Below are 24,004 nucleotides of genomic sequence, written 5' to 3'. Positions count from 1 at the left end.
TTTTTTAAATTAAGGCGTAATAGAAATAAATGTGTTTCATGGATGTTTATACATTCTGGTGAAGTGGTTGTGGGATGGTCTGGTGAGATTCACACTGATCAGAAGCACCAGGCTGGATACTTGGTATCAGTCTCCACCCAAACCATGCAGGTCAATGCTTTAAAATAAAGAAGGTCTTATTCTGAAAGCACCAAATTTAGGTATTTCCTCCTCAACAGCCTCCCAAAATGCATGATGGCTGAACAAAACTGACCAGAAAGCAGTTTGTCTACAGATTCCACGGAGTTGCATGGGTTTATTACCTGAGCAATTTTGGCCATAACTGCATTTAGTGGCAAGACAGAAACATATTTATGGAAATATTACAGATGGCTAAATTATTTGAGGAAGATATCCAACTATGACCCCCCCCCCCGGGTCGTAATTTGTAATCAGACCTGTGTGTGTGTGTGTGTGTGTGTGTGTGTGTGTGGGGGGGGGGGGGGGGGGGGGGGGGGGGTGGTGTTAAAAACAAACAAAAACTGCTGAATGTATATTCATCAGACCTTGTGGGAATATTATTTGGGCAGATATTATACAAATAATGAATGTTTATGAGTTCAATGGTACGGACATTTCATGAGGTGAAAGCTGGAACATACCATTCAACGAGGCTTTGAATGGTATGTTCCAGCTTTCACCGAATTAAATATTTGTTCCATTGAAAGAATGTAAAAACATTCATTATTTGTTTTATAAAATGGCTAAAATACATCCTTGTCATTTGATATTTTATTCATTTATAAACAACAGAAAAGGGACTTACAATTTGGTGTTCCACCGGTGCTAAAGTCCAAATTGTAACGTGTAGTCCAGTGATGCTGTGCACTGACTTCAGACTTCCATTAAAAAATAAAAAAAAACTTTGTGTAGTTCCTCAGTCCAACCAAAAATCACATCAGTGTTTCATGTGAACAGGTCTTCATGCATCCAGATGGCTTACAGCGGAGTGGATTTTTGTGTGTGTGTGTGTGTGTGTGTGTGTGTGTGTGTGTGTGTGTGTGTGTGTGTGTGTAGCAGCGTCAGTTAGCTCAATCAAATCATTGTGTCATTGTCCCCCCCACCCCTGTGCACACACACATGCAACCAGCTCAGTCGACTGTGTACGTCCTCAGTGCAGCGAAAAAAAAAAAAAAAAATCACACCACAAATGAGTCCAGTTTTTCTTTCTCTCTTCCTGCTCACAGCCTCCAGACAGCACAGTGGATTTGTTTTGTGTGTGTGTGTGTGTGTATATATCTTACAAGAATTAGCAGCGTCAGTTAGCTATTTACCCTATTTACCCTGTGGAGGTTGGCTGCTGTGGCTTCGTGGGAACATCAGCCATCCACCTCCTGAGGGAGGTGGGTGTGTGCGGGGCAGGTCTCCGAAAAGCAACGAAAGACCTGGCAGAGGAGGCGGAGAGAAGCAGCTTCTGGCTTTGGCTCAAAAGGGGGGATACATGCTGGGGCACAACCTAGTTCAAGGGAAGGCTGCAGGGGGCGACTGGGAGATGTCCCAGTCGCTGCCCCGCCACCAGGAGATGTTCTGGATTCAAAGGAGCGAAACGTCAAGCATCGTCAGGCCAACCCGTAGGCACCGGAGGAGGTGCGTTAGGGAGCAAATCCCATAGCAGGCGAACACCTACCTGTGATTATGTAATGTATATATTAGTATTCCAGTGTGCAGAGTGCACAGGGTTTGTAGCATTTTCTACAAATCAAACTCGAAGATTGGATTAGATGTCTGCAATCTGCATTGTCACACATGACATGAAAATTGTGAAAAGGGGAGGGAGAAAAAAAATGGGTGCAGCTTGGTGATCTGGTTGAACCAGGTTTGTCTTTTCTTACCATTTGAGAAAAGTCACCAAGAAAGTACGTTTATCTAAACAAACTGAATGGTGAGAGCGGTTAGGCTGAGACGTGACATGGCATCTGTCCCATTTAGAAAAGATGTTGCAATTATGTTTTGTTTGTTTCTTTTTTTTTGACTGATCTAAATCAATTTTCTACACTTCTCGACTAGTCAGTAGTGAGTCAAGCACGATGTCAACATCATAGCAAACACATTCATTCATCCCATTAGGCCTCTGGTTAGCATCCAAGTCTCAAATCTACAGCACAACAAGAAGCACCTGGACCCAAAAACCTGGATTTGTTTTTTTTTCTGCAAAAGGTATCGGCATCACCAAACACCTCTGTCCAGCAACCTCCTGACTCCATGAGCTTCTCCCAGGTGTCTCTCCATCTCCAAGGACCCACAGACATGAACGTCTCTGCTGAGGTAACTGCGTCTCCACTGTGTGACACCACAGAGTCAGCTGCTTTTAAGCTGCTGTAAGTAGCACAAGAAGCTGATCAACATTCAGGATGATCACATTGCAGACATTTAATTATCTAGTGCTACACAATAGCAGCAACAAAATATAACATCTTCATGGTTTCACACAGGAGTGAGAGGGTTAACACCACCAGTCTGCTTTCAAGGAAACCAGTTCCTTTTTTAAGAGCTCCAGCCTGCTGGAAAAGAAAACTGTTACAGAATTTTCAAATGATGCTCACAATCCAGCTTCACTAAACCATGGTCAACACACTGACCGTATGGGCAGCCATCACCAGCATGGCAGCTACAGCTAGGCATGCAGGTGGAGGTCAAGATTATGAAATAAAAAACAAAAACTGCAAAGTATACCACATTATTTGTCTGATCCTAATGATGCCAGAAATGTATAGTTTGAGCAAAGACTGAATATAATAGAGTTATGTGGTATAAACCACAAACATTTTAGTATGTACAGAGGTCAAAAGTTAACACTGCTCAAAATTGGGTAAAAATAAATAAATAAAGTTACGCAAATTATTGGCTGAGCTAATGGGATTAATGAATGGAACAGTTTGACCATGACGAATGTTGGTTTAAAACCCCATTAACTTAACCAATAGTTTAACTTGTTTTGCACTCTACAAACTGAAATTGACCTTTATCACCGTGTTCTGTAGTTTTTACCCCGTAACCTTCAGTCACAGATGGTCCAAACTATCTTTCTGGAAAATTTATGATCAGGCAAGTAATGTACTTCTCAATATGATTGCACTGCACAACCAATCAAGTACTAACAGACACCTGAATGAGCCAATCAGCTCATAGCAGAGCAGGGAGAGCTTTTTGTTTTTGTTTAGTCGCCTGTTTGGTCCATGGATTTTGTGTGTGTGTGTGTGTGTGTGTGTGTGTGTGTGTGTGTGTGTGTGTGTGTGTGTGTGTGTGTGTCACTGCTCACATGCAGCAGAACCAAAAACCCAACTGGAGTGCCAAAACAAAATGTGGGAAAACTCAGGACAGGATCGATACTGGCCTTTCAATCCCACCGAAATCAGATAAGGACTGATCACCTAATGCTAGATTGTGTAAGCAGAAAAAGAGGGACCACTTTTTCTTTCTGAACAGAAAGAAAAAATATCAATACATAAAATAAAATGCAGCCTGAATTTACCTTCACACATCCATTCAAAGGGATGAACAACTCACAAAAAATGTGGAATAAGTATCTTTGGTGAAATCGTCATCGCAGTCCAGAGGGTTTTTTTTTGGACAGCTCACAAAAGCAACATCAATTCACCAAATTCAAATCACGACTCCTGCAAATTTAAAGACTTTCAAATCAGAATTTGATGAAAGCGTGAATTAACTGTGAGGCGATTAATGCTGGTGGTGAGGGGCCGGGATGAGATATATGTCTAACCGGGTCAGGCTGTGTGAAAGACAGCGAGCTACACGTCACGTGACCGTGATCCAATATCGACTCTGATACCGAGAGAAGTCACAGGAAAATGTCTCATACTGCATTTAAATGGAATAATTAGCACCAAGTTGAAGATGTTTTTGTAGACAAACTGAACCTGTAACCTTCTGAGGTTGTTTTGCTCTTCCATCATGCTGCAAAGACTGTGTGAGACAAGTGGAAGCCATGATGTGATTTGCCTGAGACTGAGCTGCAGTTTCAAGCAGTAGCAGCAGTGCGCGTCACACCTGTCCTCCTCCATATACAGATACAGCGAGCGGAGCACCTCCATGTGCTGAATGACAGTAGCTGATCTTTAAGTCATGACACAGGACAAGTACGATTCAAATTATTGTTCCCCGGTAATAAAAACAACATTTACCACAATATGGGATCGTGTAGTCACTGATGTGTACATGTGCTTGGCGGGTTGAATCTGTGGCGTCCCCTGTGGTCCATCACGTGTCCCAGTCCAGCTCTCTGCAGGCAATACGGACCAGTCTAAGCTCCAGTTCAAATGCGTCCGGCCGTTCCTGAGGGTTAGCCGACAGCATCTCTCTGATCAACTGCTTCATGTGGCTGTTCATGCTCTTTTTTCTGGCAGGAATCAACAGCTCCATTTTTGGGTTCTCTAACAGGGCCTCTCCTAAGGGGACAATCTCTGAGCCTTGCTGCACATAGCTCCCCAACAGCTCCTTCTGAGTCTCCACATCCACAAAAGTGATGCGCTCAACCATGGCCCAGATAATCACCCCCAGGGCAAAGATATCTGCCTTTGCTGTGTAGTGGCCCTCCCAGACCTCCGGGGCCATGTAGAAGTCTGTTCCACACGCTGTGGACAGGAAGCACTTGTTGACACTGGCCGGCTCCTCTGAGTTGAGACCAGAGGTGGAGCAGACCTTGCTCAATCCAAAGTCGGCCACTTTGAGGGTTGGCTCCGGTGAGCCGGCTGGCGTGCAGCTCTGGGAGATAAGGATGTTGTCCGGTTTGAGGTCACGGTGGATGATCTGGTTGCGGTGCAGGAAGGCCAGGGCGCTGCCCAGCTGGAGCATGAAGCTGGTGTTGGTCTTGCGACTGGGCTTGCGTGACAAAAGGTAGGCATTCATGTCACCTCCATCACAGAAGTCCATGACAAACCACAGGTAGTAGGCACAGCATGGGTCAAACGTGATCTCACCTTTAAGAGACGTCTCCACAAGCTAGAGCAAAAACACAAAGGACAATTAAAGCAGGACAATGCTGTAGTCAGCATTCCTCAACAGGTGACTGCTTTTCTTCTACGTTATGATTTGTGTCAAGTGACGCACTTTGCAGCGTTTTCCTGTTTTAACATTTTATTCGTAAATTTCATTCCATAATTTGTGGTGTAATTTGTTCCGCTGTTGTTGTCTGTCATAAAAATGAATGGATTACGTTAAGAACATGTGTTGAAATGCATTTAAGGCATTCAAATGTTTCTAAGCCACTTCTTGATAAAACATGTTAATGTTTAAATGTTAGCTTATCTTAGCCAAGCCAATGTCACTCTAGGTGACAATGGCTTCATGGTTCCATGGTGGAGTTTTGTCAGCTCAGCTCACCTGAAACAGAAGCAGTTGTTAGATATATTGTATCTTGAACTATTATTATTTTATTTGTTTTGGTATTAAGTAGTTATTTTGTTTAAGGATTGTATTCATAGTTTCATATACTTTTAGTCTGTTATTTGTTGGAATGTGCATGTCGAACTGGGGTGAACCAGTTTTACCACTCAGTCCAAAAAATGAGGTGGGCTTCATAGATAATTGGCAAAGCTTCTGGGGAAAACCTGGTCTTGTTAGGAGAGACGGCATCCATCCCACTTTGGATGGAGCAGCTCTCATTTCTAGAAATCTGGCCAATTTTCTTAAATCCTCCAAACCGTGACTATCCAGGGTTGGGACCAGGAAGCAGAGTTGTAGTCTTACACACCTCTCTGCAGCTTCTCTCCCCCTGCCATCCCCTCATTACCCCATCCCCGTAGAGACGGTGCCTGCTCCCAGACCACCAATAACCAGCAAAAATCTATTTAAGCATAAAAATTCAAAAAGAAAAAATAATATAGCACCTTCAACTGCACCACAGACTAAAACAGTTAAATGTGGTCTATTAAACATTAGGTCTCTCTCTTCTAAGTCCCTGTTGGTAAATGATATAATAATTGATCAACATATTGATTTATTCTGCCTTACAGAAACCTGGTTACAGCAGGATGAATATGTTAGTTTAAATGAGTCAACACCCCCAAGTCACACTAACTGTCAGAATGCTCGTAGCACGGGCCGGGGCGGAGGATTAGCAGCAATCTTCCATTCCATCTTATTAATTAATCAAAAACCCAGACAGCGCTTTAATTCATTTGAAAGCTTGACTCTTAGTCTTGTCCATCCAAATTGGAAGTCCCAAAAACCAGTTTTATTTGTTATTATCTATCGTCCACCTGGTCGTTACTGTGAGTTTCTCTGTGAATTTTCAGACCTTTTGTCTGACTTAGTGCTTAGCTCAGATAAGATAATTATAGTGGGCGATTTTAACATCCACACAGATGCTGAGAATGACAGCCTCAACACTGCATTTAATCTATTATTAGACTCTATTGGCTTTGCTCAAAAAGTAAATGAGTCCACCCACCACTTTAATCATATCTTAGATCTTGTTCTGACTTATGGTATGGAAATAGAAGACTTAACAGTATTCCCTGAAAACTCCCTTCTGTCTGATCATTTCTTAATAACATTTACATTTACTCTGATGGACTACCCAGCAGTGGGGAATAAGTTTCATTACACTAGAAGTCTTTCAGAAAGCGCTGTAACTAGGTTTAAGGATATGATTCCTTCTTTATGTTCTCTAATGCCATATACCAACACAGTGCAGAGTAGCTACCTAAACTCTGTAAGTGAGATAGAGTATCTCGTCAATAGTTTTACATCCTCATTGAAGACAACTTTGGATGCTGTAGCTCCTCTAAAAAAGAGAGCTTTAAATCAGAAGTGCCTGACTCCGTGGTATAACTCACAAACTCGTAGCTTAAAGCAGATAACCTGTAAGTTGGAGAGGAAATGGCGTCTCACTAATTTAGAAGATCTTCACTTAGCCTGGAAAAAGAGTCTGTTGCTCTATAAAAAGCCCTCCGTAAAGCTAGGACATCTTTCTACTCATCACTAATTGAAGAAAATAAGAACAACCCCAGGTTTCTTTTCAGCACTGTAGCCAGGCTGACAAAGAGTCAGAGCTCTATTGAGCTGAGTATTCCATTAACTTTAACTAGTAATGACTTCATGACTTTCTTTGCTAACAAAATTTTAACTATTAGAGAAAAAATTACTCATAACCATCCCAAAGACGTATCGTTATCTTTGGCTGCTTTCAGTGATGCCGGTATTTGGTTAGACTCTTTCTCTCCGATTGTTCTGTCTGAGTTATTTTCATTAGTTACTTCATCCAAACCATCAACATGTTTATTAGACCCCATTCCTACCAGGCTGCTCAAGGAAGCCCTACCATTATTTAATGCTTCGATCTTAAATATGATCAATCTATCTTTGTTAGTTGGCTATGTACCACAGGCTTTTAAGGTGGCAGTAATTAAACCATTACTTAAAAAGCCATCACTTGACCCAGCTATCTTAGCTAATTATAGGCCAATCTCCAACCTTCCTTTTCTCTCAAAAATTCTTGAAAGGGTAGTTGTAAAACAGCTAACTGATCATCTGCAGAGGAATGGTCTATTTGAAGAGTTTCAGTCAGGTTTTAGAATTCATCATAGTACAGAAACAGCATTAGTGAAGGTTACAAATGATCTTCTTATGGCCTCGGACAGTGGACTCATCTCTGTGCTTGTTCTGTTAGACCTCAGTGCTGCTTTTGATACTGTTGACCATAAAATTTTATTACAGAGATTAGAGCATGCCATAGGTATTACAGGCACTGCGCTGCGGTGGTTTGAATCATATTTGTCTAATAGATTACAATTTGTTCATGTAAATGGGGATTCTTCTTCACAGACTAAAGTTAATTATGGAGTTCCACAAGGTTCTGTGCTAGGACCAATTTTATTCACTTTATACATGCTTCCCTTAGGCAGTATTATTAGACGGTATTGCTTAAATTTTCATTGTTACGCAGATGATACCCAGCTTTATCTATCCATGAAGCCAGAGGACACACACCAATTAGCTAAACTGCAGGATTGTCTTACAGACATAAAGACATGGATGACCTCTAATTTCCTGCTTTTAAACTCAGATAAAACTGAAGTTATTGTACTTGGCCCCACAAATCTTAGAAACATGGTGTCTAACCAGATCCTTACTCTGGATGGCATTACCCTGACCTCTAGTAATACTGTGAGAAATCTTGGAGTCATTTTTGATCAGGATATGTCATTCAAAGCGCATATTAAACAAATATGTAGGACTGCTTTTTTGCATTTACGCAATATCTCTAAAATCAGAAAGGTCTTGTCTCAGAGTGATGCTGAAAAACTAATTCATGCATTTATTTCCTCTAGGCTGGACTATTGTAATTCATTATTATCAGGTTGTCCTAAAAGTTCCCTAAAAAGCCTTCAGTTAATTCAAAATGCTGCAGCTAGAGTACTGACGGGGACTAGAAGGAGAGAGCATATCTCACCCATATTGGCCTCTCTTCATTGGCTTCCTGTTAATTCTAGAATAGAATTTAAAATTCTTCTTCTTACTTATAAGGTTTTGAATAATCAGGTCCCATCTTATCTTAGGGACCTCGTAGTACCATATCACCCCAATAGAGCGCTTCGCTCTCAGACTGCAGGCTTACTTGTAGTTCGTAGGGTTTGTAAGAGTAGAATAGGAGGCAGAGCCTTCAGCTTTCAGGCTCCTCTCCTGTGGAACCGGCTCCCAATTCAGATCAGGGAGACAGACACCCTCTCTACTTTTAAGATTAGGCTTAAAACTTTCCTTTTTGCTAAAGCTTATAGTTAGGGCTGGATCAGGTGACCCTGAACCATCCCTTAGTTATGCTGCTATAGACGTAGACTGCTGGGGGGTTCCCATGATGCACTGTTTCTTTCTCTTTTGCTCTATATGCACCACTCTGCATTTAATCATTAGTGATCAATCTCTGCTCCCCTCCACAGCATGTCTTTTTCCTGGTTCTCTCCCTCAGCCCCAACCAGTCCCAGCAGAAGACTGCCCCTCCCTGAGCCTGGTTCTGCTGGAGGTTTCTTCCTGTTAAAAGGGAGTTTTTCCTTCCCACTGTAGCCAAGTGCTTGCTCACAGGGGGTCGTTTTGACCGTTGGGGTTTTACATAATTATTGTATGGCCTTGCCTTACAATATAAAGCGCCTTGGGGCAACTGTTTGTTGTGATTTGGCGCTATATAAAAAATTGATTGATTGATTGAGAACAAAGAGATTCAGGTTACATTATAAATCATATGTCCCATTACCTCACGCGGGTCATGGGCAAGGGGGTAGGACCTCCCTCAAATGCTCACAGGAACCAATAAGGGAAGGATTATGTGAAATAAGGTCCGCCTCTGCTACACCCATGATATACTTCATAAAAACTGTTTGTGTCCATTGTTCGTGGTTCTGAATGGATGGATCTCATACGTGAGAGAAGTTCTTCAGAATCCAGGCTTGATTTTCATTGTGATTTTGAATAAATTTAAAAGTGCGAAATAGTTTGAGTTTGTACTTTGTGAGGGACAGTATTACAGTAAAAGCCGGGGAGAGTAACAATTGGTGCCATGAGCCAGGTTTAGTTGAACCCACCTGGTAAGATGGACTTGTTTTTGTACAATCAACCAAAAAGGTGCCTTTGAAAGGTGAGCAGAAAACTGCTTATCGAATTTAGGCAATACTGACTTTTGTGAAATTGACATTGTCTGTGTCCGAAATTCTCATTATTAACTTTGGACGTTGTTGAACGTCACTGTGAAAACTCTCTCTTCCTTTTTCACTTCTTCTCTAATATTTATGGTAATTTTATTAGTTGGGGACAAGACCAGCCGTGGTTCTTCCGACTGAGGCCGAGAAGTGTGGGTTCTTGTAGCCGAGAAGAGAGGGTTCCTGTTGCTAGGGTTGCAGGCCTCGATGAGGAATGCATTATCGAGGAGTGATTCGCCTCGGTAATAAGTACCGACTGCTTGTTATTTTCCATATGATATGGGGTGGTTTCCCATTACAGAGGTATCCTTATGGTGTGTATTCTGGATAACTGTAGATTGAGGACGAATTCCACTATTAATTGGAACGCCTCTGTTTGGTTCTGTGGGGGTAATCTGAGAGTGTGACGATGAAAAGCTACTTTTAGGACAGTGATTATCTGATTGACAATTAAAACAAATATTGGGACTGGTGTGAACATGAATGAAATAGTCCTTCATGTTGGGACTGGTGTGAACATGAATGAAATAGTCCTTCATGTAAATTCACACCCAAGTCCCATGTTTGGACACTGTATCATTGTCTAATGAGATTGTTCTGTGTAATAAATTTGTGATAAGCGTTTATTATTTCAATGCATGCAAAATTCCACTTAAATAATGTTAGTTTGGATCCATGTTCGTCTGTTGAATTATGTATAAAATTTTATAGTTTTTATGTTTGTTATGATCAGCTGACTTTGTATTTTCTGTTGTTTTGACTTGGACTGTTGCAGTGACTGGTACGGTCTTTGTTCAGTCGGACAGCGACATTGATTTCCGAATTCCATGTGCCATGTTAAATTAGCGTTAGCTGCTAAATTAGACTAACTGAGTTTAAAACAAACGACACAGATACATTAGGTAGTACAGACTGATGTTGATTAAGCGCATAGTATCTAGCGGACAGAAATAATAATTTCGCTTCTCAGATTTTAAATTTTAGAGTACGCTTAGATTAGTTGCAGTTGAGCTAAGGCTAATGTAGCCTAGCATTCACTAATACTTAGTGTTAGTGTTACTTAGGTCCATTGACATCCACACCTCAAGAGCCATCTCTGAGACTGATGATGGGGCAGTAGGGTGGATAAATTGTTTTTTGGAACTGTGCACCAGTTATATCCCAGCTATGGGTGACCTGAGGAGGGTGCATGTACCAGCATGGGAGAACTGGTTGATATTGAGGATGCATGTCAAACTACGGATATTCCTGATGAACATCTGTTGCATACACAGGTGAGAGTGTTATGGCCTGAGCTGCAGAGACAATATCCACTAAATATAAGGTGGATGAATCCAGCTGATCTGTCCCAAATTCAGGGGAGCAAGGTGCAGCGTATTTGACAAGGATGTGGACTATTTGGCAGCAGAAACCCGGGACTGATCCCAGAAGAAGTGAGCCAGTTTTACAACTGTTTAGAGGGAGTGTGGAGAATTCAATGTCAAACAGGGTGAAAAAGATGCTCTCTTCAGTGATTGGACTAAGTGAAATGACTGAGGGCTATGTGGGCGGCACATATTGTGAAATATATGGACAGTGATCTTCAGGAGAAAGAGAAAGAGGCCAGAGAATTGACAGATCTTCAAAAGCAACCAAATTGCAATTGAAGGAAACAAGGGACAAGCTGTTGGAAAGAACCGACACTAAGCAATTGGTACAGCAGGGAGTTTCTCCTCAACCCACAACAGTGAGTACCGGAAGAGAATGCCCCTGCCCTTTATCCCTTACGTTCCTCCATCACCTTGTGCAAGAATGCCACAATATGGTATAGGCAATAACTGGTTTAGGCCCCCTCAGGGAATGCCTGGGAGACGTAGACGTCCATTTGGATATAGGATGGAAGGTCTACGAGGGGATAATGGATTATCTCTGTGTATCCATGACACATCAGGCACGTGAATGCCCACTGAGAAAGATGATGGGGCAGGTACTGGTGTATGGATATTCTCTGTACCCTTGAGGGTAAGGTCCACTGTATGTTGGTTGACACCGGAGCTAGGTATTCAACACTGAAAGTCATTGAGGCCATCTATGATTACTGTACCTGTGGAGGGTTTCTCGGGAAAAGAACAATGGTGGCCCATCTCAACATCCATTCAGGTGGAATGGGAAACGTTAAAGCTTGAGCATTCTTTTTTGCTCTCCTCGAACAGTCCAGTCAATATATTGGCTAGAAATATTCTAGAAAAACTCAAGGTGTCCATTATGATTGTTATGTGTCGACGCGGATTGAGGCGCGAACCTGCGTCAGACAGGACCCAGCGCTAAAAATAACCAGAAAGCGGTTCCAAACAAAAACTATTTATTATACACCTGTGTTTAAAAGTGTAAAAACATAAAAAAAACAACGTCCCTCTGGTGGAGTGATCCGCGGCTCGCTCTCCAGCGCCCGCAAGGATTAAAGCCGGCGCTCCTGGACTTCCTACCACCGCCAAACACCCCCCAGGTGGACACGACAAACTGATTCTCTGTGAAGCAAAGAGACGGTGAGGTAAATCAACAGATACAACTATATCTTCCAATAAACACACGCTGCCAGCAACACACTCAGGTCAGTGTCCTTTTTTTTTTACTTTATGCAAATGAGCAGCCTCTCACAACAAGTGGAGGATCACTTATCCTTCACGCCACAGCAGTGAGAAGCAAACTACGCAATTCTCTTTACAATTCCAGTACACTGTGTAACAAAACACCAAGTTACTATCAACAAGTACTTAAACACTTAATTACCTTTCGTGTGTGCTGACAGCATGTGTCCTCACCCCTCCCTGCTTCACGGGCTCGATGTGTCAAACCCAGGCGCGGTCCTCAGCGTCTCACAAACGAACGTCACAAGGTCGAGTTCCCGGCAGTTCTGCTTGAATCACACATGACTTAAATGCAGAACGCCATCCAATTATCTGCTTCAGCTGCAAGTCGTCCAGGTTGCACGTGAGCACCAAGCACAGGTGCTTTCCATGATGTTGATGAGGGTGAAGACTCTTCAGCCAGCACCTTCTTCACAGACAAATCAGCCCTCATGCCACCTGGAGAGCAAAGAAAAGAAAAGAACACCAAAACATCCAGCCACGCCCCCCCCAACACACAACAGTACCCCCCCATCAACGGGAAGCCTCCCGGCGACCGAACAGACCAGGCCCGAGAATAGCCCATCCCTCGGGGGTCCACGTCAGGAAGCAGACGGCAAGACAGGCACCGCAGCTGGAAGGCCGGCTGGAATCAACAAACGCCCCAAAACATTCCCCAGAACAAGTCCACTCACACAAAAAAAACATAAAACCCACCCAAAACCTCCCCAGGGGACCGTCCCATCAAACCCCGGGACGAAAAGAAAAGCTCCAAAACACAAAAACCCAACACAGTCCCACAACACAGTACAAACGTAGATGCATAAAAGAAAAATAACAAACAACCCCCCCAGAATGACCTGCAGAGCCCAACCCCCCCTCAGAAGGCCTTCATTGCCAGTTCCAGGAGGAACAGCCAAAACCGTGATCCCACAAAGGTCCCCAGGTATACATGGAGTGAAACGGTGCCCCCCAGGGGACCGTATCATCAACCCCAGGAGGCACCCTCCCCACAACCCCGGAACCCCAGATCCGGTCACACTTGGCCGGTCGGTCCCAAGCCAATTCCCCCCCCAGAGGACCGTCCCATCAACCCTGGAGGCGGAACCCGGAAGGAAATAAAATAAAACCAAAAACCAACCCCCGGAGGACAACCAAAAACAACCCCGGGGGGATATAAAACAACCATAAACCCCGTTGCCCTCCCCGGCACCCCGAAAGACCCCAGGTCCCTCCCAGAGCCCTTTGGCGGCTCTATTTTGGCAAACGGCTCAAAATAGTAAGCCGGAGAAGGGAACAGGTAAAAACTAACCCAGCTCCAACCCCAAAGTGCAGCGGAGAACCGGAAATACGTCCGGCGCCCCAACTCGACCATACCCCAGCCACTCGGGAGGGGTGGAACTACCGAAATGGCAAACAGCAACAGATCGGCCCACCCCTCCGACTGAGGCATGTCTCCGCTGCACCACACCCCGGCAACACCCATGACAATTGGTCCAAAGGCTCACCGAGGCTGGAGTGGAACCGGGCCCTAACCAAACCAAAAAGAACGCCTCTAACACCCCCCCCCCTAGGTGCAGAGGTCTTCTGAGAATGCTCAGCGTGACCAACCTGCACCACCCCACAACCCACAAGACAAGCGGTCTAAGGGCAAGTGAGGTTGGGGTTAGGAATGTAGAGAAATAAAAACAACAAAACAAAACGACCCAACAACCCAAACAGAAAATACCTAAAAACACATACACAATTGACAGGTAAGTGAGCCCAGGCGGGCTTCTAACCGCCCATCACTCCACCAGATACGCCCCTACCTCCCCAAATAAGTATAACTCCTGATTAAAGAAACCAAATATTTACGTGTGGTAGAAATTTTTTTTTAATTTTTTTATTTTTATTTTTATTTTTTTTTTTTATGTGGGTTCTTTTGCCTGTCCCAGAACACTTGGAGTTACGTCACCGTTATTTCTCTTGACGCTTATGTGTGGGGGCAATACAGGAATCTCGACTCGTCCGAGCTGCATGGGCTCGTCAATAGGAGGAGCCGGAGGTCCCGTCGGAGGAGCCGCAGTGGGGCGAAGAAGAGGCGGCCCAGCTTTGTGTCGGGGAAAGCCCCGAGACAAAAAAAACCGCTCTAATGGGCGTCCTCTCTCGCGTCCACGCTCCTTCATCCGATCATCTAGACGAATCACCAACGATATTAGCTCGTCTAAATCGTTTGGCTCATCACGGACTGCCAGCTCGTCTTTTAATGACTCATTTAACCCGTCCACAAATACGCCTCGTAAAACTGCGGCATTCCAACCTGTGGGTGACGGAGTTATCGGCACCGATATCGATAGTGCCGCAGCTGGAGCAGCAGGAAGCAGAACAGCTTGTGCTGCAAGCTCCATAACACGGGCATCTGTTTGTTTAATTTGGTTCGCGAGATGCTGTAATTGCTCCCGTATGTTCTCCAAGTGTTCCTGAACTTTTTCGACAAAAGGAACCGCTTCTGCCGCTGGGTCCATTATGGAATGGCCGGGAACTACTGTTATGTGTCGACGCGGATTGAGGAGCGAACCTGCGTCAGACAGGACCCAGCGCTAAAAATAACCAGAAAGCGGTTCCAAACAAAAACTATTTATTATACACCTGTGTTTAAAAGTGTAAAAACATAAAAAAAACAACGTCCCTCTGGTGGAGTGATCCGCGGCTTGCTCTCCAGCGCCCGCAAGGATTAAAGCCGGCGCTCCTGGACTTCCTACCACCGCCAAACACCCCCCAGGTGGACACGACAAACTGATTCTCTGTGAAGCAAAGAGACGGTGAGGTAAATCAACAGATACAACTATATCTTCCAATAAACACACGCTGCCAGCAACACACTCAGGTCAGTGTCCTTTTTTTTTTTACTTTATGCAAATGAGCAGCCTCTCACAACAAGTGGAGGATCACTTATCCTTCACGCCACAGCAGTGAGAAGCAAACTACGCAATTCTCTTTACAATTCCAGTACACTGTGTAACAAAACACCAAGTTACTATCAACAAGTACTTAAACACTTAATTACCTTTCGTGTGTGCTGACAGCATGTGTCCTCACCCCTCCCTGCTTCACGGGCTCGATGTGTCAAACCCAGGCGCGGTCCTCAGCGTCTCACAAACGAACGTCACAAGGTCGAGTTCCCGGCAGTTCTGCTTGAATCACACATGACTTAAATGCAGAACGCCATCCAATTATCTGCTTCAGCTGCAAGTCGTCCAGGTTGCACGTGAGCACCAAGCACAGGTGCTTTCCATGATGTTGATGAGGGTGAAGACTCTTCAGCCAGCACCTTCTTCACAGACAAATCAGCCCTCATGCCACCTGGAGAGCAAAGAAAAGAAAAGAACACCAAAACATCCAGCCACGCCCCCCCCAACACACAACAATGATGACACCTAGTCATGTGGATCTGACCCTCCCTAAGGAAGGGTGGTGAGATGTGCCACTATGAAGCGCTATTGGAAAACTGTTGTTACAACAGGAATTTTGTGGCTGAAGAAAACCCGGATTTGGCAACTGTATGGTGGGGATTGGGAAAGAATCATTTTGGTACCCGACTCCTAGCTCAGTTTAGGGCTTGGGAAAGGTGGAATGATGTGGTGTGTCTATCGTATCCGCCTTCATATCCTCCATATGTTACTTTTAACTATGAGTTGGAGGGCAATGAGAATTATGATGTGTTGTGGGACAGACTGGTTGAGCATTTGACTATGACCGGTGACAATCTGGAAGTAATTACACAGGATTATCTGTGTGCAAGGAGGGAACTGCAGCTGCAGTGGTCCTACCTGCCCATTTGACAGCGCGGTATGCTCTGGGACAGACATCGGCTCCCCATATTATCTTGAAGGTGGCACGGGGAGGTGATGTCAAGAACTTAGGCCCCATGGTGAAAAAATGTCTGGAAGCCACTGACTGGGGTTCCACACAAATCAATAAGCTGTTGTTTTCCCCTTCTACTGGTACTTATCGGATATTGGCCTCTTCTTGGGAACCTTCGCAGGATGTCGAAGTCCTGGAATTGGTTCCTGAAAGGAAGCATTTGAGTCGGACTCATGGTAGGGAAAACACAGATCACCAACAATAGAGAGGTTGTTGAAATTTGAAATCACTTCCACTGGGGTTATGGTCAGCTGGTTCCTTGGATGTTGGGAAAGTGGATGTTTCTCCATATAAGGTGGAACATCGAGAGGGAGTCATGCCTATTTGGCAGCGTCAATATCCTCTGAAAACTGATCATGAAACGGGGAATCCAGACAATGATTGAAGGGTTGTTGGAAAAGGGAGTGTCGCGACTTACCAATTTGAAGTAGAACATGCCTATTTTGCCGGTTCCTAAGACAAATAAACCTGAACACCGTATGGTTCATGTTTTGAGGCTGGTTAACAAACCTGTGGTACCCTCTCTCTATGATGCACCTAATCTGTACACTTTACTCAGTAATTTGTCACCGGAATATCACTGGTTCACAGAGATTGATTTGTCGAATGTATTTCTCTCGATCCCGTTGGATTATGATTCTCAAGATGTTTTCGCTTTTACTTATTTCGGGAAGCAGTATACTTATACCAGACTGCCACAAGGGTTTGTGGACTCACAGTCCATATTCAACTATTATACAAAAAACAAACTTTTGAACAGTTGATTTTGCCTGGAGGTGTAACTATGTGGATGATTGTTTGATTGCTGCTATGACAAGTGAGTTGATATTGGAAGCTTCTGAGATGTCAATGACTATTTTGTGCAATGCCCAGCCAAAAGCAGTTCGGGAAATAATGCAGTTTTTGGGTTTGACAAATTTTATTAAGAATTTCATACCGGCTTATGCTGAATTGGTCAATCCCCTTTGGGGATTGATTACCAAGGCAGGGTATGGTATAGAAATGATGGTTCTCCATTGGTTTGGACTATGGAGGCAGAAAAGGAATTTATTAATATGAAACAGGCATTCGCAGCAGCTGAAACACTGGCGCAACCGGATTATCGAAAGCCTTTAAATTTGGATGTGTCTGAAAACCAGGGAGTGGTAAAACCCCTTTCACACCAGGGCTGCTGCCAGTTGCGTTGTGTGTCATCATGACGACGCCACATGGAAGCAACCTAGTGCCGAGATGATGCAGCTCGGCACCACAACAGCGCGAGGGACACAAAGGACAAAGCAAATCGGACGCCAAAAATTAAACATGTTTAATTTTTGGCGTCCTCTGCTCAACACAGAATTAAGTGGTTTCAGCGCAAGTCAGAGCAACAGGACGGTACTCAACGTGACTGGAAGCCACACACTCACAAGACAACATTACCCGAAGCCAATTTATGATTCCTGCTGTGTTCCATTGTTCCCGCAGTATAAATCACGCAGGATTGTTTCTATACTGTGTACACAATGCAGTAAAAACTACACGCTCAAAAAAGAGCACAGAAAAAAAATGCGGACTGCAGCTGCAGCAGCTCCGCTTTTCTCTCACAAATATGTTTGTATAAAGTCCATAAAAGTCCTGCTCACCGACTGACTGCCAGAGACAGGACATGTCCACATCAAGTATAACTCCAGACATCTCCACATTTATTCATGGACGGTTTGTTCACGCGCGCACATGTGAAAGAAAGAAAAAAGGCAGGCAGTTAGTTTCTTGTTCTCCACTCAAACTCTCTCATCACTGTGTTAAGTGTTGTCATGATGCAACACGAAGCAACTGGAAGTGGGCCCGGTGTGAAAGGGGCTTAAGGGCTGTACTGTATCAAAAAGAATGTGGGGCATCAAAATGGACAAGAGGATTTTGATGTATTACAGCTCCACGATGGATGGCCCTTCTCAACAGAGAAGGGCCATCCATCGTGTGTCCGACATGTTGCAGCCATTGCGTTGGCTTTGAAGAAGACCGCACACATAACCATGAATAGTCAAACTATTGATCATACTCAACATGGGGTGAATAATGAGCTCTCAAGCATTTACTCTGCCCCCCCTATCGTACTCAGACTTTGCGTGATTTACTGGAACAATCTCATGTGCATTACACCTCTGAATGTAGTGAATCAACTTCTTCCTGGACAGGATTGTGATTGTTCTGTACACAACTGTGAGTTAGAGACAGAAAAGCAGATGAAGATACATGATACAGTTTTTTCTGAACCGTTGGTTGACCCAGATGTTACTCTTTTTTGTGGTGGGCAGTCATTCGGACCCACGGTGTGGTGTAGTAGCAGCGTATGCTGTGGTGGCGCGATCAGTGGAAGGATTTGAAACGGTGGTGGCAGATAAATTGTTATCTTCAGCATCGGCACAGAAAGCTGAATTGCAGTTGCAGCCTTTAGTTATGCAAAGGAAAGTGGCGAATGTATATACTGATTCTGCATATGCTGTGCAAGTCGTTCATGTGGATTTGTGTCATTGGAGGAGAAAAGGCTTTGCTACCTCAGGGGGTGATCCTGTTAAACATCTTGAATTATTACTAGAGTTGTATCAATCGTTGGCGAAACCCAAACAGGTGACCATTTTGAAGTGTAAGGGACACCAGAAGAATAATTCTAAGATTGCATAGGGTAATGCAGCAGCTGATACTGCGGCAAAAAAGGCGGGAGGATATCAGATGGTGGCCACTCAAGCTCAGGTTCAGACTCAAGGTGAAACAGAGCGGGTTGTGGCTGAACATAGCCAAGAGGACAGTTTGTCTGATGAGGTGGAGTGTTTTGAAACGAAGTTTCTGTCACTTTCCAGAGAGCACTTGGATGTATATAATATACAGAAAAGACAGGAGAATGCAGCTCCTTCTGAAAAACAGGGTTGGCTCAATAATGAAGCTGTATAACTGGGGGTACAAAATGTAAAACATGCACAATTTCTCCAATTACAGCCACAGAAGCCTATAACTTCTTCGAGGTTGTCTGGGTCTCTTGGTGGCTTTCCTCACTCTTCTCCTTCTTGCACAGTCACTCAGTTTTGAGAACTGTCTACTCCACACACATTTACCATAGAGTGCCATACTGTTTGTATTTCTTCATAAGTGATGTAAATAAAGTCCAAGACATATTCAGTGACTTGGAAATGTTCATGTATCCATCCCCTGACTTGTCTGAAGAAAACTACCAATGAAACAGATTATTTACAGGTATTATACCAAAGAGGCTAATTACTTATGCAACCCATAATCTTGGCTTTTATATTTTTAATTAATTTATATCAATTAGTAGAGATTTACTTTCAGTTTGAGTCTAAGGAAGATAATTTTAGAAATTTTTATATTGAGAAGCCTGATTTACTTTTTGTATTCAAAATGCCATAAAGATATTAAAATGCGTGAAATACCAAGGGGCTGAATACTTTTGCAAGCTACTGTAAGTCCAGTCCTATTACTGCCATAGTCTTCAAATTCACAGGTAACATTTTTACAAGTTCAAAGATGGCTAACCTTGACATATTTTAATAAGTTAAAAAGTCACATTATGTTTGAATCTGTTCTGCTCTGGAGTGACGGGGGATGACAGCCAATCAGAGTAGAGCTCCACTGTGACATCAGTGGTCTCTTCAAAACCACTTTGCTTTGTGTTTCTATAATGTCTCTCTTATATTATGTAAAACCTCATGAAAAATAAATACTTCTAAAACCGAAAATGCTGTTTTTGATTATTTTGCAGATGTTAACATGGTGACGTCACAGGCTAGCTGCAAAACTCTGTTTCATTTATGTGTAAATATATCCTCTTTATCATATATTATCTATAGCGAGAAATGAACACCTCTAAAACTGAAAATGCTCTTTTTGTAACCAGACAGCACATTTTTGTGGCATTAGCGTGCATGCTAACATCCGCTAACTCAAAGCTAATTTCCTATGGAGTTAAATTTGTCTCATTAATACCAGCAAATGCACAGAGGATGATCTACAAATATTCCTTCTTTTGCATAACTTCCGCTTTTGTCAAAAGCTCATGTACATGCACACGCATAGCCTCCTGCAGATGCCGTCAATCTGTAAATATCATTTTTGATTGACTGATAAATAGAGGGGCTTTATCGAACATGCACAAATTGTATGTAAGACAATAAGATCAAAATAATTAACAACTGCAAATTAGAAAGAACACAAGGCTCATATGGCCAAGAGCATTTTAGCACTGAGGTATATTTTACGATTTGGGAAACTTGGTGCCCATTTTAATTATGTACAGCACTTTGGTTGACTGCTGTTGTTTTAAACATGCTTTAGAAATAAAGGTTGAGTTGAGTGGTCACAATGTCAAGGGTGATTGTGTATAATCAGACCCTTGAGAAATTTGTGATGCCAAGGTTTCAGTAAAGAATTCAACCAATATACATGTACATATAGAGAAAGATGGACAGGGATATTTCTATACCAAGAGAGACGTAGATATATCGGATGAATTATTTGTGCTAATACGTGCTTCTCATCTCATGAGGGTGGCGATCAGAACCACCCACCCCCACAAAAGAAAAAAAAAATGTGTTGATGTCCAAATACTCATGGACCTGACTATCAGCTCCTCTGGCTGTGATTAGAGAAACCAGACAAAGTTTAACTTTTGTCTGTTATTTCACCAATTTTACACCTTCACGGTGGAGTGGCACAGACAAGAACAATCAAATGGAGGCTCAGGTCACCTGTGGAAAATGGTCTCTGAAACCTGACTTTTTTTTTTTTAACAACAGATTTCTCCCATTCTTGCCCAGAGAGCTCACGTGATGTTTTGACTTTGGACTACAGCAGCACTAATGCAAACCTTTACATTTTGTTTCATCTGGACCTAAAGTGGAGCAAGTAATAATGGCTGGAAACAAATGGGAGCAATTTGATGTGACGCTGCCCACAGAATCCACTGTTATGTCACAGCCACAATAAGGTCAGATCATTCTGCCACATTCTGTGTGCACAAAGTGGAACACGACACAAAAGGATTCTGGAAAAGTGTCCAGAGCACACAGTGCAAAAAGCTGAATGAGAGGCTCCAATCAGAGCGTGGCAGAGGAATGAGCCTGCAGTCAGACAGCCGAGAGGCCCCTTGACGTGACAGGCTGCATGCACACAGACCGGCTGGGGCCCCACGTGTGACTGCAGAGGCCGAGCACAACACTCACACTCAGCCACAAACTGCCATCTCGCATACACAGAACTGAATATAACGCACCATTCATGTTTTTCTTTAAGTTTCCAACTGACCTGATATTCTTATAAGAACTTGGGAAAATGTTTTAGTTTTAAATAATTATAACATGCGGCAAAAAGAAGAAAGATCATCTGTTTTCATACACCTTGGATGAACACTTTCAAATTTCAGGATCCATTTGATCAGTTTTATTATGATAAAGTTCTTTGTTCCACTCCACTATGAAGCTGTATAACAGACAAAACCTGCACTATACAAGTGTTTCCAATCAATCCGAAGAATCCTGTAACACCTTCAGAGTTGAACATGTGTTTTGGTGGCTTCCCTCAATAGTCCTCTTCTTGCAAGGTCACTAGGTTTTTGAGAACTTCCCACTCCAGACAGATTTACCACACAGCAGCACATCTTTTTTATGCACTTTTAACATAGCATTTTTTTTTTTTTTTTTTTTTTTTAACTCAGCCACATGGGGTGTGCAGCCAGTACATTCTGAGTGCCGGTCCCAAGCCCGGATAAATGAGGAGGGTTGCGTCAGGAAGGGCATCGGGCGTAAAACAAGCCAACCCAACTATGCAGACTCAGAATCGAATTCCCATACCGAATCGGTCGCGGCCCGGGTTAACAACGTCCGCCACCGGTGCTATTGCCCAACAGGGTGCCGGTGGAAATTGGGCTACTGCTGGGCGAAGACGACGACGAAGAACAGGAGGAAAACGTTGCCACGAACAGCGGGAGAAGAAGAAAACTAGAAGGGTGGAAATGAGAGTGGGGACTTTGAATGTTGGTAGTATGACTGGTAAAGGGAGAGAGCTGGCTGATATGATGGAGAGGAGAAAGGTAGACATATTGTGTGTGCAAGAGACCAAGTGGAAGGGAAGTAAGAGCAGGAGCATCGGCAGTGGGTACAAGTTGTTGTACCATGGTGAGGACAGAAAGAGAAATGGTGTTGGGGTCATTTTAAAGGAAGAGTATGTTAAAAGTGTGTTGGAGGTTAAGCGAGTGTCTGACAGGGTGATGAGTGTGAAGTTGGAAATTGAAGGGGTGATGATGAATATCATCAGTGCATATGCCCCACAGGTAGGTTGTGAGATGAAGGAGAAAGAAGATTTCTGGAGTGTGTTAGATGAGGTGGTGGAGAGTGTGCCCAAGCATGAAAGAGTGGTGATAGGAGCAGACTTCAATGGGCATGTTGGTGAAGGGAACAGAGGTGATGAGGAAGTAATGGGTAGATATGGTATCAAGGATAGGAAAGGGAAGGACAGATGGTAGTTGATTTTGCAAAAAGGATGGAAATGGCTGTGGTGAATACCTACTTTAAGAAAAGGGAGGAGCACAGGGTAACATATAAGAGTGGAGGAAGGTGCACACAGGTGGACTACATTCTTTATAGGAGATGCAAGCTAAAATAAATCACAGACTGTAAGGTGGTAGCAGGAGAGAGTGTCACTAGACAGCATAGGATGGTTGTTTGTAGGATGACTTTAGAGGTAAATAAGAAGAAGAGAGTGAGAGCTCAACAAAGGATCAGATGGTGGAAGCTGAAGGAGGAAGACTGTTGTGTGAAATTTAGCGAGCAGGTGAGAGAAGCACTAGTTGGAGGGGAAGCAATTTTGGACAATTGGAAGAGTACTGCAGATGTGGTGAGGGAGACAGCTAGGGCAGTACTGGGTATGACATCTGGACAGTGGAAGGAAGACAAGGAGACTTGGTGGTGGAATGAAGAGGTCCAGGAAACCATAAGGAGAAAGAGGTTGGCGAAAAAGTTTTGGGATAGTCGGAGAGATGAAGAAAGTAGACAGTAGTACAAGGAGATGAAGCGTAAAGCGAGAAGAGAAGTGGCAAAAGCAAAGGAAAAGGCATATTGCGAGCTGTACAAGAAGTTGAATAGTAAGGAAGGAGAAAAGGACTTGTACCGATTGGCCAGACAAAGGGACAGAGCTGGAAAGGATGTGCAGCAGGTTAGGGTGGTAAAAGATGCACATGGTAATGTGCTGACAAGTGAGGAGTGTGTGCTGAGAAGGTGGAGGGAATATTTCGAAGAGTTGATGAATAAAGAAAATGAGCGAGAGAAAAGGCTGGATGATGTGGTGAGAGTAAATCAGGAAGTAAAAGAGATTAGCAAGGAAGAAGTGAGGGCTGCTATGAAGAGGATGAAGAGTGGAAAGACAGTTGGTCCAGATGACATTCCAGTGGAAGCATGGAAATGTCTAGGAGAGATGGCAGTAGAGTTTCCAACCAGATTGTTTAATAAAGTCTTGGAAAGTGAGAGGATGCCTGAGGAGTGGAGACGAAGTGTGCTGGTTCCTATTTTCAAGAACAAGGGTGATGTGCAGAGCTGCAGTAACTACAGAGGCATAAAGCTGATCAGCCACAGCATGAAGTTATGGGAAAGAGTAGTAGAAGCTAGGTTTAGAAAACAGGTGAAGATCTGTGAGCAGCAATATGGTTTCATGCCAAGAAACAGATGCAATGTTTGCTCTGAGAATACTGTTGGAAAAGTACAGAGAAGGACAGAAAGAGTTACATTGTGTGTTTGTGGACTTAGAAAAAGCTTATGATAG

General features: G+C 43.5%; 1 protein-coding gene across 2 annotated transcripts in view; it reads right to left on the bottom strand.

Moving 5' to 3' along the window:
• Window positions 1-1,937: 1,937 nt before the first annotated feature.
• The window catches only part of pdik1l (PDLIM1 interacting kinase 1 like), a 64,563-nt gene continuing 42,496 nt past the window's right edge, over window positions 1,938-24,004 (bottom strand). For both annotated transcript variants that reach the window (XM_034160559.1, XM_034160560.1), the window contains exon 3: window positions 1,938-4,998. In XM_034160559.1, coding sequence (XP_034016450.1) covers window positions 4,258-4,998 — 741 coding nt within the window. In that variant the 3' untranslated portion in view covers window positions 1,938-4,257. The remainder of the gene's footprint in view (window positions 4,999-24,004) is intronic.

The sequence above is a fragment of the Thalassophryne amazonica genome, chromosome 20 (assembly GCF_902500255.1).
Source record: "Thalassophryne amazonica chromosome 20, fThaAma1.1, whole genome shotgun sequence".
Lineage (NCBI taxonomy): Eukaryota > Metazoa > Chordata > Actinopteri > Batrachoidiformes > Batrachoididae > Thalassophryne > Thalassophryne amazonica.
Note: the sequence above shows the minus strand (reverse complement) of the source record. Positions and strands in the feature narration are given on the sequence as shown.